Source organism: Sinocyclocheilus grahami, unplaced genomic scaffold (genome assembly GCF_001515645.1).
Source record: "Sinocyclocheilus grahami isolate Dianchi unplaced genomic scaffold, SAMN03320097.WGS_v1.1 scaffold205.1, whole genome shotgun sequence".
Classification (NCBI taxonomy): Eukaryota; Metazoa; Chordata; class Actinopteri; order Cypriniformes; family Cyprinidae; genus Sinocyclocheilus; species Sinocyclocheilus grahami.
The window spans coordinates 373,045-386,935 of NW_015505384.1; the positions used below are offsets into that span (position 1 = coordinate 373,045).

Here is a 13,891-nt window from a genome sequence, read left to right on the forward strand (position 1 = left end):
ATCACAGTGGAGTCAGCTGTCTTAACCGTGGCTTGTGTACTGCAAACACATACCAGCTTCATCACTGTGTCTGTCGCGACTCTGTTCCCCTTTCGGGCTTGAACTGATGGTAAAACTAATGACATTATTTACTGTCTTTACATTTATTTTGAAAGATGAAGCTGGCGATTATGGTAAGGGGCGTTACATTTCCGACGAGTGCTTGCGGTGTTCGACCAATCACAATGCACTGGGTCAGCTGGCCAATCAGAGCAGACTGCGCTTGTCGGAAGGAGGGACTTTGTAGAAAACGAAGCGTTTGAGAGAGTCGGGGCATAGAGGACCTACAATAATGTACAGTATTTGAAAAATAATGTGTTTTTTGAACATTAAAGCATGTCAACATATTCTGTTACACCAAATACACAAAATAATGATCTTTGACCCCTTTAAAATTAATCCTGTAGCACACAGGTAACCAATGTAACGACTGCAGGACAGGGGTAATATGCTCACGCTTTCAAGCTCCCGTCTGGACTCTGGCAGCCGCATTTTAAACCATCTGAAGGCGGTTTAAGGAGGATTGACTGATCCCCACATAAAGAGAGTTACAATAATCAAGCCTCGTGGTGATAAAAACAAGTCAAAAACAAGTCCTCTATGTGAATTCAATAAATCTTATCAGTTTGCTGTGAACCGGAGGGCTCTCGTCTTTATTATTGTCCTCCAAGCAGCTGAAATTCTAAAAAAGTGATGGAGTTCGTAATAGCATGGCAGATGGCATCTGAGATCCTTTCTTTAGCAGAATGGGCATTTGCTAAGGGCCAGGAGTCGGCCTGAGTCTTAGAAAAAAGAGAGTGAGAGAGAAAAGATTAAAATGCAAAATTCGGCCCCTTGCTGATCTAAAGTCTCTCCCTCAATTTGAGCTAAAATTGGGTTCAGTGTATAATGGATAATCCTCGGAGGCCGAGATGAAGAGAAACACACTGCTTCAAATTAAAAGCTTACAATGAAAAAGCTGATGAACAAAAGCTTTGTGCTTTATTTCCAATCAACTTCCACCATAGAAAACAGACCAGAAGTCTTTATGGCAAATGAAACGAGATTCCTGTGTATTTAGCCTCCACATTGAGTGTGTTATCAGCGTGGTACGTGCTGCTTTCATGACTTGTGAGCCGTGGGGCGGCACTGAAATGCTAAAGTGGAACAGACGAGATGATGTGCAAAAACAAACAACTTTCAACATTACTGAGGGACCACTTTACTTGAGTTTTCTAACTACTTTAGAGCTCCAGTCTCGTCAAACTGACGTGCACGCTTATTCCCGATGATGAGGGGAAGCTCTCTTTCCCCCCTTTTCCCTGTCCTCTGGAAAACTCTGCGTCCCTGGACAGCATTCGAGATGGCAGGCTCAGACACTTCACTTCCATCAAATCTAGCACAGCCACACTGAAGAGCTCCAGGCATGTTCTTGCTGCTTATGAGTGTGTTGTGACACACAACAGCTCCAGACGGACGCTGCGTCCAATTCACAAGCCAACTCCCAACTAAACTTGAGCAGTGAAAGAAAAAAAACCCTCTGCGGTGCTATTTCAGTCACGTCAGCTGAACAGTTCTACCTTTTAATTGGACAATATTTGGGTGACGACTGACATTTCAAATGTCACCCAAGGCGCTCTTTAAAATGTCCAGAGGGACAAGTATAAAAAGATGAACAGACTCACAGAGACATTGTAGATGGCCATCCCAACAGCTCGATGATCGTTTATTTTTTCAGTGGACACAGATTTGGTTTCATAAGCCAGAAAAATCCCCAGAAGCAGCAGCAAACCCTTATAGCCATAAACGACACCTAAAAGACAAAAGAGAGACAAAAATAATGAACAGGTTTCCAAACATCCTTATTGTCCTTATCATTGTTCCATCCCAAATCACTTCAACACTCACTACTGATGGAGCCAATGTTGCTGTGTTGGGCCACTCAAACAAACAGAGCAATTCAATTCAATCCAATTCAAGTTTATTTGAATAGCGCTTTTCACGATACAAATCATTGCAAAGCAACTTTACAGAAAATTACGTTTCTACAATATATTTAGTAGTAGCTTGTCAGTGTGACTATGTGAAATTGATGTACATATGGCAGAAATGTATGGTAAAATTCAGTTAATGACGTAATCAAACGATGAACACTATTAACAGCAATGATTATATGTTGCAATCAAACTTGTAGCAAAATTTGGTAGTTTTGTATGTTGTCTGAGGGGTTGCATAATCTCTTCTCAGGTGTTCGATCATCTCAGGTCTTTGTAAGGGCAATATGGATTATTTTAGATTATATTAATATACCAATATAATAATATATTTTGATTATTATTAAACTACTATTAAAACGATTGGGGCCAGTGAGATTATATTGTTTAAGAAATAAACCCTTTTTTTCCTTCAAATTGATCAAAAACAATTGAAATATTTTCTAATATTTATGTGTGTGTTTTTTTACTATTTCAGTGTTTACATTTTCAACATTGATAATAATAAAAAATGTTTATTGAGCAGCAAATCAGCATATCAGAATGATTTCTGAAGGATCATGTGACACTGAAGACTGGAGAAATGATGCAGAAAATTCAGCTTTGATCACAGGAATAAAAATACATTTCAAAATATATTACAATAGAAAACAATTATTTTAAATTGTAATAATATTGTGAATAATTTCACATTATTACGTTTTTTACTGTACTTTTGATCAAATAAATGCAGCTTTGGTGAACTTCTTTCAAAATCTCTTTTGAAATTGACTTTTGAAAGGTATTGTAAATGATCATAATATTTATTAAATCCCACCATATCAAACTCTCATCAAGTTTATGGGTTTTTAAACATTTTTAGAGTGCTTCGAAAACAATATACAACAATACCAATCATATTTCATTGAGCTTTTGATTTGTTACCACTGGCTGTTGCTTGTCTATTTTTTATCGTCACCTTCTTGTCTGACCATTAAAGGACTAGTTCACTTCCAGAATAAACATTTCCTGATAATTTACTCACCCCATGTCATCCAAGATGTTCATGTCTTTCTGTCATCAGTTTCGCAAAGAAATGAATGCTTTTGAGGAAAACATTCCAGGATTTTTGTCCATATAATGGACTTCAATGGTGGCCAATGGGCTGAAGGTCCAAATTACAGTTTCAATGAAGGTTCAAAGGACTCTACAAGATCCCAGCCGAGGAATAAGGGTCTTATCTAGCAAAACAATCAGTCATTTTCTAAAAAAAAAATTATATACTTTTTAACCATAAATGCATGTCTTGCACTAGCTCTGTGATGCACGTCTGCAAATTCACACATGAAAAGGTCACGTGCGGTTAGCTCTTCGTCTGTGTACTCCGGTTGGGTGGGGCGAAACTTTCCACATTCGCTTTGTAAACACTGGGTCGGTATTTCCTACATCATACGGGATTTTTCCAATGTGACTATATAATGCGTAAGGTCGAGTTAGTGCAAGACGAGCATTTGTTGTTAAAAAGTACATACATTTTTATTTTTTAAGAATATGACCGATCGTTTTGCTAGATAAGACCCTTATTCCTCGGCTGGGATCATGTAGAGCCCTTTGAAGCTGCATTGAAACTGCAATTTGGACCTTCAACCGGTTGAGCACCATTGCAGTCCATTATATGGACAAAAATCCTGGAATGTTTTCCTCAAAAACCTTAATTTCTTTGCGACTGAAGACAGAAAGACATGAACATCTTGGATGACATGGGGGTGAGTAAATTATCAGGAAATGTTTATTCTGGAAGTGAACTAATCCTTTAAATCCTCGGTAAACACCGCTGGTGTAATGAAGGTCGCAGACAGGGGGTGCAGATTTAATTTAACTGAGTGTTTGCTAAAAACCAGCTCACTCTCAGATTATCATTTCAAATTCATTTGGCTTTGGATGTGACCGAAAATGGTGCTATCTGAGTGGGTGAGCTGTTTACTATGTAATTAGTCCATCCATTTCCACCAGTTTGATGTATTCAGGCCGACGCAAACATGATAGGTGGACATTATCACTCTGACAGGGTAATCAGTCAGTCACAGGCGCTGCCTGCTCCCATGACTTTTGCCTGCATCTAACCATTCATCCCTCACATTCACACCACACTTTATGATCTCACTGAGAACTCTGCTATATTTGGTTTGCTTTAGTTCTGTTCGATCAATTATGTTCTCATCCAGATGTCGTGAAAGGACACTGCGGTCCATGCGTCCTTGGACCAAATGCCCTAAATGGTTTATGCAGAGAAACTGTTATGACAGAAAGTATTTGTATGACAGGTCTGTTTACGGCCAGCTGTGCTCATTTCTCAAGGACTTTGCCTGAAGAATACACTGAAGGCTGACCGTAACTGGAAGAGCAAGGCCAGTCCAATTTGTCTCATAAAGGTAGCAATTCATTTGTTTAATTAGTTAAACACTTACAAGTAGGAAACACCTGAGTTGAGAGGCTGAAGGTCGACACCACTGGGGTTCCTTCATTAAATCACTCTTTCACTCACAGGCTTATAGGCTTTATTCAGACACCATGACAAGATCATGACTAACAAGAGCAGAGACACAGGGTACCCGTTAGTAGTCTCGTTTATTTGCATGCACCGTCTGTGTTGTTTTAGTATCTGATTTAATATAGGAATTATGCAAATCCGGTAACATCAGGACACTAACATGTCTTGTAGGTCAGTTCTGAGCATTAGGTCATCAAGGACGCTGCAGACTAACTTAAACCTTGTGAAAAAGAATTACACTTTTGCAGAGTTTTAAAAAATATACCTGTAACAAATATTCTTAAGTGTGATGTGATTGTAATGGTTTCTGACACTTAATTGCATGTTAATAACAAATCAAAGAAAATGTGGTTACACTTTAAGGTGCCCTTGTTACAGTGTAATTATACATTTAAGTACTGAGTAATATTAATTAACTACATGTACTTACTATATGGTTAGGGTTAGGATTAGGGTTTGGCTTTGGGTTACTTGCATGTAATTATGTATAATTAATTGTTATTATAATAGTAAGTACATGTAACATGAGTAACAAGGACACCTTAAAATAAAGTGTTACCGAAAATGTATTATGTTTAAATTTATATTAAATGCAACTAGCTGAACCTTAGAGTTTTTTTGACTCACTTAAAGGGTTAGTTCACCCAAAAATGAAAATGAGTCCATACATTACTCAACCTCAAGTCATCCTAGGTGTATATGACTTTCTTCTTTCAGGCGAATCCAGTCGGAGTTATATAAAAAATGGTCTTTGATCTTTCAAGCTGTTTAATTCCATTCAGCGGGTGTTGCATGCATCAGTCCAAAAGAAGTTAAATAAAAAGTGCCCATCCATACAAATAAAGTGTCTTACACGGCTCCATTAAAAGACTTTAATGTAGCTTGCACTCACTGTTGTACACAGAAGTAGCTCCGGGCGGATGACGTATGAGTCTCGTGAAAACCAACGTTTGTTAACAGGAGCAAAGGAAGCAAAGTTTACTTACTTTAGCAAAGGAAACCCAGTCTCCTCTTGGCTTGTATCAAAATCCTCTTTACAAATCCTTGTTTTGTACTTCTAATTAGTGACTGTTGTTTTGTTTTGATCTCTCCGCTGCGCTTCCACGTGCGTCACTTCTGAGCGGCGCATGCGCAAAGCTGACCTCCATACGTCATCCGCCCGGAACTGCTTCCAGTGTACAACAGTGAGCGCAAGCTACATTAAAGTGATTATTACGTTTTGAATATGGATATTTTTCTTACAAAAACACATCGATTCGCTACAGAAGGCCGTTGTTCACCCCCCGGAGCCGTGTGAGACACTTTTTTTTTATGGATGGGCGCATTTATTTAACTTCTTTTGGACTGATGCCTGCAACACCCACTGAGTGCCATTAAACAGCTTGAAAGATCAAAGACAATTTTTTATATAACTCCGACTGGATTCGTCTGAAAGAAGAAAGTCATATACACCTAGGATGACTTGAGGGTGAGTAATTCATGGGCTAATTTTCATTTTTGGGTGAACTAACCGTTTAATAGAATGTTGTATAAAGTTATCTTGGTTCAGATTGTTCAGAGAACATTCAAAAGTAACATTCCCATAATGTTTGCAAAATAATCAAATGTAACATTCCCTTAACGTTTTCTCTAATGTTTACAAAACAAATATTTAAAAAAAAAATGGATATTTTGAACGTTCTGAAAATATCCAGGAACATTTCATTGACTTCCATAGAGTTTTTTCCCCATACTATGGAAATCAATGGCTACCAGCAACTTCTTTTGTGTTCATCAGAAGAAAGAATCTCATTCAGGTTTGGAACAACTTGAGTAAATGATGACTTTATTATTTATTGTTGTGAACTCCCTTTAATATAAAAATTGGCTTGTTTAGATCTCTAACCCTAAATATGAACAATAGTAAAAAACAACCAAAAAAAATTTTTTTCCCTTTAATAATCTGAACTGGTTCACTTTCTAATAACATTTTAAATATTCATGATTTTGCCCTTTTTGTGCTTTTTTATTCATCCTTCAGGCCTTGGAAAATATAATGCAATTGTTTGCTTGTATGCAGCTGGCATAGATAGTAGAAATATGAGGCATTCAAGGTCTTTATCGATTTTTCTCTTCCTCCAACACCCTTTATTGGAATGATCAAGTGTGAGCAGCACTGCCTGACTGAATGCAGGACTCAAGGGACTGCAGCCTGACTGGCGTTAAGCAGAGCTGTCCAATAATACACACACACACACACACACATACACATATACACACTAGAAATTAAGGTTAAGTCACATTTGCACCCAATGGACTGCTGTAATGCACATGACTCACCCCTGAGACATGCAAGCTGCTTTAGGTTTAATTTGCATTTACTCCAGTCAGTGATCTCTTTGCTGCTTGCTTCTAACATTGAAGGAATATCCAGAAGGGATTTTAATTGAAACAGGTTGTACTTTTGTCTCTACATAAATGTTGACATTTTCTGAAGAATATGTGAATGATGCTTGCCCATGCAAAACCTATTGCTAAGTCAGTTGCTAAGGCGTTCCAGATGCTTGCTTGGTCATTGCTAGATGGTTGTCGGGGTGTTCTGGATAAATGGTTGCTAGGGCATTGCTAGGAGGTTGTTAGGGTGCTCTGGATGGTTGCTGGGGTGTTGCTAGGTGGTTGTTAGGGCATTGCTAGGTGGTTGTCAGGGTGTTCTGGATGGTTGCTAGGGCATTTCTATATGTTTTCAGGGTGTTCTGGGTGAATGGTTGCTAGGGCATTGCTAGGTGGTTGTTAGGGTGTTCTGAGTCCATATAATTGATACAATGATGTATTAGGCGGTTTCTAGGGAGTTGCTAGGTGGTTGTTAGGGTGTTCTGCATGCATATAATTGATACAGTGGTGTTTATATGTGGTTGCTAAAGGCCTTGGGCTGTTTCCAGGGCATTCTGAGTTTGTTATGTGTTGTTAAGGTGTTCAGAGTGCTTTGGCTCATTGCTGTGTGGTTGCTATGGTGTTTTGAGTGCATATGGCTGCTTGTATGATATTCTAGGTAGTTCCTAGGGTGTTGCTAGGTAGTTACTAGGGTGTTCATAGCAAGGTTGTCATTAGTGTTTTTTTTTAAACACGTTGCTATACAGTTGCTAGGATATTCTGGGTGGTTGATAGGTGGGTGCTTACGACCACAAGTCTTGTTCAAATTACTAACTAACTCGTAACAGTAGAACTGAAAGCAGAATAAAATGGAACAATCGTGAGACAGGATGAAATTTATATTACTCGTCTGCAGATATTATCATAGCAGAAAAATCTACAAAGTGATTTCCATGAAATTAGCAAGCTGAAATGTATCTCCAGGCTCTAAGCAGCCTCTGCTCCCTATCACAGACTGAGGCTGAACCAAACTGAAATGGCAAGACCCTTCCCGAATGGTGTCTGGAGAAACGAGACAGACTGTTAAGAAAAGTAAACCTCACGGAAAATGTTTCATAACACAGCTGCCATTTCGATTAAGTCAAAACTGCAGCATGTAAGATAGCTATAATAGTGAACTTCCTCTGCAGTGACGTACTTAATTACGCTCAGATCTGGTCTTAAGAGAGCATTTGAAAAATACCCAAACTACAGTGATGTGAGCCCGTTCCCCATTAAATCATGTTCTGCAAAAGCCGGGCTCTGCTCTACATTCGTGGAGGGAGAAACTGGGACACCTACAGTGCTATCGGAGCAGACTTAGCGCAAAGGATGCTGGGTAATCGACACAACTGCAGCCTGGGATGAGCCCGTCTTAAACAGGACAGCGTCACTTCTGAGCGGCGCATGCGCAAAGCTGACCTCCATACGTCATCCGCCCGGAACTGCTTCCAGTGTACAACAGTGAGCGCAAGCTACATTAAAGTGATTATTACGTTTTGAATATGGATATTTTTCTTACAAAAACGCAGTGATTCGCTACAGGAGGCCTTTGTTCACCCCCCGGAGTCGTGTGAGACATTTTTTTTATGGATGGGCGCTTTTTATTTAACTTCTTTTGGACTGATGCATGCAACACCCACTGAGTGCCATTAAACAGCTTGAAAGATCAAAGACAATTTTTTATATAACTCCGACTGGATTCGTCTGAAAGAAGAAAGTCATATACACCTAGGATGACTTGAGGGTGAGTAATTCATGGGCTAATTTTCATTTTTGGGTGAACTAACCGTTTAAGTAGGACTTAAGTACATCTTTATAATGTCATTTCACAATTACTTCTATTGTCTTTTAAATATGGTTAAAGTGTACCGCTGAATGTTCTGACAAAAATTTATGGTAATCTAATACTTATAAACTTATGTCATCTCTACTGAAACTTCTATGTCATGTATTTAAATATATCTGTAATTACACATTTGTAAAGAAGTTGCAATTTAGGTCATTTAAAATATAATAACTTTAAATGTAATATTGAATAACACAGTTACAGTTATAATCAAGTACTTTACATGTGCTTTAATATGTTAGTCAACAGATCAAAATAAGAAACAATATTTCTAAAATATAATGATTTAAGATGTAGTTTAAGGTAAAACTTTTAATTTGACATTATTACAAAGAGTATGTGAGTGTGTTAAGAAACAGTCATTGAAGTCTACTCTCTTTAAGTACAATTAAGTGGCCGTTTACTTCATTATATTTTCTGCACAGTTTTTTAAAAATATATATAATTATATAATAAATATAAAAATATATTTAAAATATACTTATATATTTATAGATATAAATATATTTAAAATATACTTAAAAATACTTCAAATTATTTAAAGTATACTACAAGTGCACATTGAAATTAATTTAGCACACTTATTTTTTCACAAGGGAATCTGTCATACTTTACTGCAAATGTGCAGCATCCCTCCTCCAGTGTGTTCCAGGCAGCTCAGGCAGCTCTTTAAAATGTCTTAAGGGTGCTTGATTACACTGCGCATCTGGATATACACTGCTTATAATATATCATTTAATCATCGCTTGATGAATCACCGCCAGCATGATCACTAGAAAATGTACACAAACATCTCCTTCAAACTAAATTCTATTTACTGCCTGTTTTCTACAAAAACGACTTAATTTAAATATGCCTTCCGCAGCCCTAAATCAGCACAGATAGTGTCGGGTTTAACTAGATTACAAGTGGTTGGTAAATAAAAAGCAGGTTTTTGAACTGAAATACTGCACACTAAAGTCAGGAAATGCATTAACTGGTAAAATGTATAAAATGCAGCTGTACACTATTAAAAATAAAGGTTTCAAGGGGTTTCGCAGTGATGCCATAGAAGAACCATTTTGGGTTCCCCAAATAACTTTTCAGTGAACAATTTTTAAAAGAACCATTTTTTCTTAGTGTGAAGAACATTTTAAAATTCTAAATAATTTCTTCCCCCACTATAAAGAATGTTTAATGCAATGAAAATGTTCCATGAATGTTAGAGGTTCTTCATGGAACCAATGCCAATAAGGAACCTTTATTTTTAAGAGTGTAGGCATTTACATTTTACAAAAAACAAATCAGAATTGGGTGCAATGTGAACAAATACAGTGTCAAACCCAGAGAAGTCTTACCAAGCCATGTGTTCATTTTCTCTGAACTGCAGTGCTGCAGCAAAGGCTCAATCAACTGATCCAGGTCCCCTTTAGGTGCTTCTTTAGTGAACTTCTGCTCAGATAGAAAGAGAAACACAACAGCAGCTCATTCAATAATTTGTTTATATGCACCTTGAGGCCAAACACAAATCCAGCTGTGCCACAGTCCTTGATCAAAAACTGAGTGCTGCCGTACCTCCACTGTGATGTGCAGGGGATCCACGATCTGCCAAATCATAAGGGACAGGATGTCGATAACCAGCAGGGCTCCCACAGTGGCATAGAGCTTCCATGGCTCCAGGTGCTGCTGGGATATAAAAGGACCACTGAATCAACTTTCCATTCTGGACGGTGAAAGACACAGCTTGCGCCGTGATTCATGACAACATACAGAGCGTAAGTGCAGAGAGCTTGAAGGGGAAACAATGGCCCATTATCAGGATGCCAATTCAATCCGCCACACGGTGGCCGCACTTTATGGTTTAAGTAAGGAAAGTGTCTATAATGGATTTCGGCTGAGACCATAACGCTGCAACAAAATCAATAGTCGTTCTTTTCTTGTAGCGAGGATGGTGTTTGTGAGCAATTAAACATAAAAAGTATTTATTTAAAGAGCAACATAAAAAGTGTTTATGTTCTCTGTGACTCGTATTGTTTATTGTCACTTTTGAGAGCTCATAAACCTCAAACACACCTTCACAGCGGCGAAGATGAAAGAACTCACACATAGCCAGACAACTGACTCAAGGAATTTTCTGGGTTTAAAACAAGTTAAGCTCTATGCATGGACTGCTATCGATTACCACAGAACGTCGACTCATGCCTCTGTAAAAAAGAACAGGAATGTACTAAAAAAAGACTATGGGCCATTTCAGGAGGTTTTCAAGTAAAAATGTGAAGCTTGCATTTTTTGCTCAAGTGCTTATATTAAGCTCTAAAGACACTTCAATCATCCTTTAAGTGGTGGAACTGCTTGTCTAGGTGGATGAGCTTCTGGTTTCCCCATAGGCTAGTTTTTAAGTATGTTTTTACAAACGGAGAGTCAAGTGTAAATTATTTCTTTACCCTTAATTAGTTTTGTTTTTGTCATTTTTTCTGGCATTATCTGACGTATTTAATGTGTTAAGGGGACATTTTCATGACAATTCACACAATAAAATACCCATCATGAGTTCCTCTGTATTTAAAACAGATTGTTTGTCCCAAATATGTCTTTCTGTCTTATGGTCTATAATAAATGCTGACACTATTCTTTTTCCAATATTTCCCTTTTGTATCCTGACAATGACTTTGAAGTATCCACTTCAAACTAACTTACTGATGCTCAGTTTGTGTGTGTTTTTTTTTTACATTAAAAAAAGTATTTCTAGTGGCTCCCCAGTCAAAGAAGCATGTTTGAAAACGACAAAGCTGTCAATTTGATGCCCCACTGCACATCACAGATCATTTCTCAATCTCTGAATCCTTTCTTTGTGCAGAGGTAGAGAGAAAGAGAGAGAGAGAGAGAGAGAGAGAGAGAGAGAGAGAGAGAGAGAGAGAGAGAGCTCTCCACAGGGACTCAAGACAAGCTCCTCTCCACCGCTAGATGGACATTCATGAATACTCAATAATAGGCATTATGTACTTATCCTGAAAATACCTTTCTCCTCTGTCTTTATCTCTTTCTCTATCCTTATTTTAGTTATTATGGCTGTGCGTTTGTGTGATTGGTGATGTGAGGTCTGACCTTCAAAGCATCACTTTCTTAATACAGCACAGAACTAACAATGATAAATACTTACACAGCTTTTATTCATCTTAAGTTATTGTTCATTTCAACATTTACTGATAAACTTTTTGTTAATGCACTGTGGACAAAAATGAACAATAAACAATTGTATATGTATTTACTAACATTACCCAAGATTAATAAATGCTGCAAAAATATATCACTCATTGTAAGGTGGTGTTAACTAATAGGCTACATTAACAAATGGGATCTTAAAGTGTTACAAAAAATCAAACATAACCACTGTAAATGATCTTTTGCAGTGTGCTTGTGGTGATGGAGTGACAGCTGGCTCATGGGGCTGTGCAGTATGATAAATGTGCTGTTTAAGGATGCTCAAGGACAACGGGGGACCCATCTCTATGAGATCAGACAGAGAGACAGTGACTAAGCAGTAGAGGCAGTGGAAGTGAGAAGGAGATCTAAAGATGATAACAGAGACAGGAACGAGATATATACTTTATAAAGAAACAATATTTTCACTATGATATATTGATCATTCCAGCTGTGTACTGAACGTCCTTGACACAAGTCAAGAGAAAATCCCTATGAGGGTTTAAAAGGACAGATAGTTTGTCTTGAAACACCTCCGTTTAACCTCACACAGTCCTAGATTTTTATTTACATTTGAGTTAAAGCTTAATTTTTTTTAAAGATGCCTATATAGTTCTCTACTCACCTTTCTCTTGTCCTTCTTCTCATCTTTTTTTGTGAACACCGTGTGAACCCACCAGATCTTCGTGAACATACTTCCATAAGCCAAACTGAAGCCAAGTCCAAGCAGCCACAAACGGAACTAGAAAAATCAATAATAATAAAACAATTTAGCCAATATTTCAGTGTTTAACTTTAAAAGATAAATGGGAGATAAACACTAAATGCCCAATATTAAAATTCCAAAAATTCTAAAATTCTAATTTCATTGTATTCTGTTTTGTCATATATCAAAGGTGAATTAAATGTAAAAAAAAGAGCTAATAGTAGAATAAAAGTGCATTTATTAAATTTAAGCTGCAAAAACAGCTCGTTCTGATCTTCAGGCTTTTCTAAGACGCTGTTCTTGAAGGAAGGGCCAGTGCAAACTAAATTGGACCTGACGGCAAGCCTGTGACCTATGAGTAAGTGTAAACGAACAATAATAATAAAACAATTTAGCCAATATTTCAGTGTTTAACTTTAAAAGATAAATGGGAGATAAACACTAAATGCCCAATATTAAAATTCCAAAAATTCTAAAATTCTAATTTCATTGTATTCTGTTTTGTCATATATCAAAGGTGAATTAAATGTAAAAAAGAGCTAATAGTAGAATAAAAGTGCATTTATTAAATTTAAGCTGCAAAAACAGCTCGTTCTGATCTTCAGGCTTTTCTAAGACGCTGTTCTTGAAGGAAGGGCCAGTGCAAACTAAATTGGACCTGACGGCAAGCCTGTGACCTATGAGTAAGTGTAAACGAAGAGGGCATATACATAGATGTCTGAAAGCAAGGCAGTGAAACAAGTCTGTTTAATACTTAAGATTCTGAGAGAGGGTGAAAAATGGTCATGAAAAATTAAATAATTCATATTTTTTTGATGCAAGAACCCTGGACTAAAACCCTGATATGCCTCCTTAAAGCCCTTCTGAAGAAGACTGTCCAGGAGATTTTATAAACTCGATTACTACTACAATAAATAACATCAATTTAAATATAAATGACAAAACTGTGTCACCCAGAATGCCGGAGCACTTACCTGACAGACCACAGGAAACTGAGAGTTGCGTACATGCAGTCCGTCAATTCCCAGAGGAAAAACAGCAGCCAGAGCCATCATACAGCCCACTGCAGTCATGTTATTCAGGTACGGCTGGGAGTTTTGAATGTACCTTAACATAAATAAACTCTGATTCAGCTAATTTAGTTAATCTCTCACAGTGGAAAAGGACTTACACTCCTGAGCCTTTTTATCACACAAAAACATGCAGATTCATAGATGCACTCACAC

The 13,891-nt window shown here is 37.6% G+C and overlaps 1 protein-coding gene across 1 annotated transcript in view; it reads right to left on the bottom strand.

The window, feature by feature from the left end:
• Nucleotides 1-13,891, bottom strand: part of LOC107595614 (gamma-aminobutyric acid type B receptor subunit 1-like) — a 116,894-nt gene that overhangs the window by 5,670 nt on the left and 97,333 nt on the right. Inside the window, exons 17-21 of the mRNA XM_016286079.1 lie at nucleotides 13,640-13,772; nucleotides 12,585-12,701; nucleotides 10,334-10,441; nucleotides 10,117-10,210; nucleotides 1,704-1,831 (exon numbers count right to left, since the gene is read on the bottom strand). Coding sequence (XP_016141565.1) covers nucleotides 1,704-1,831; nucleotides 10,117-10,210; nucleotides 10,334-10,441; nucleotides 12,585-12,701; nucleotides 13,640-13,772 — 580 coding nt within the window. The remainder of the gene's footprint in view (nucleotides 1-1,703; nucleotides 1,832-10,116; nucleotides 10,211-10,333; nucleotides 10,442-12,584; nucleotides 12,702-13,639; nucleotides 13,773-13,891) is intronic.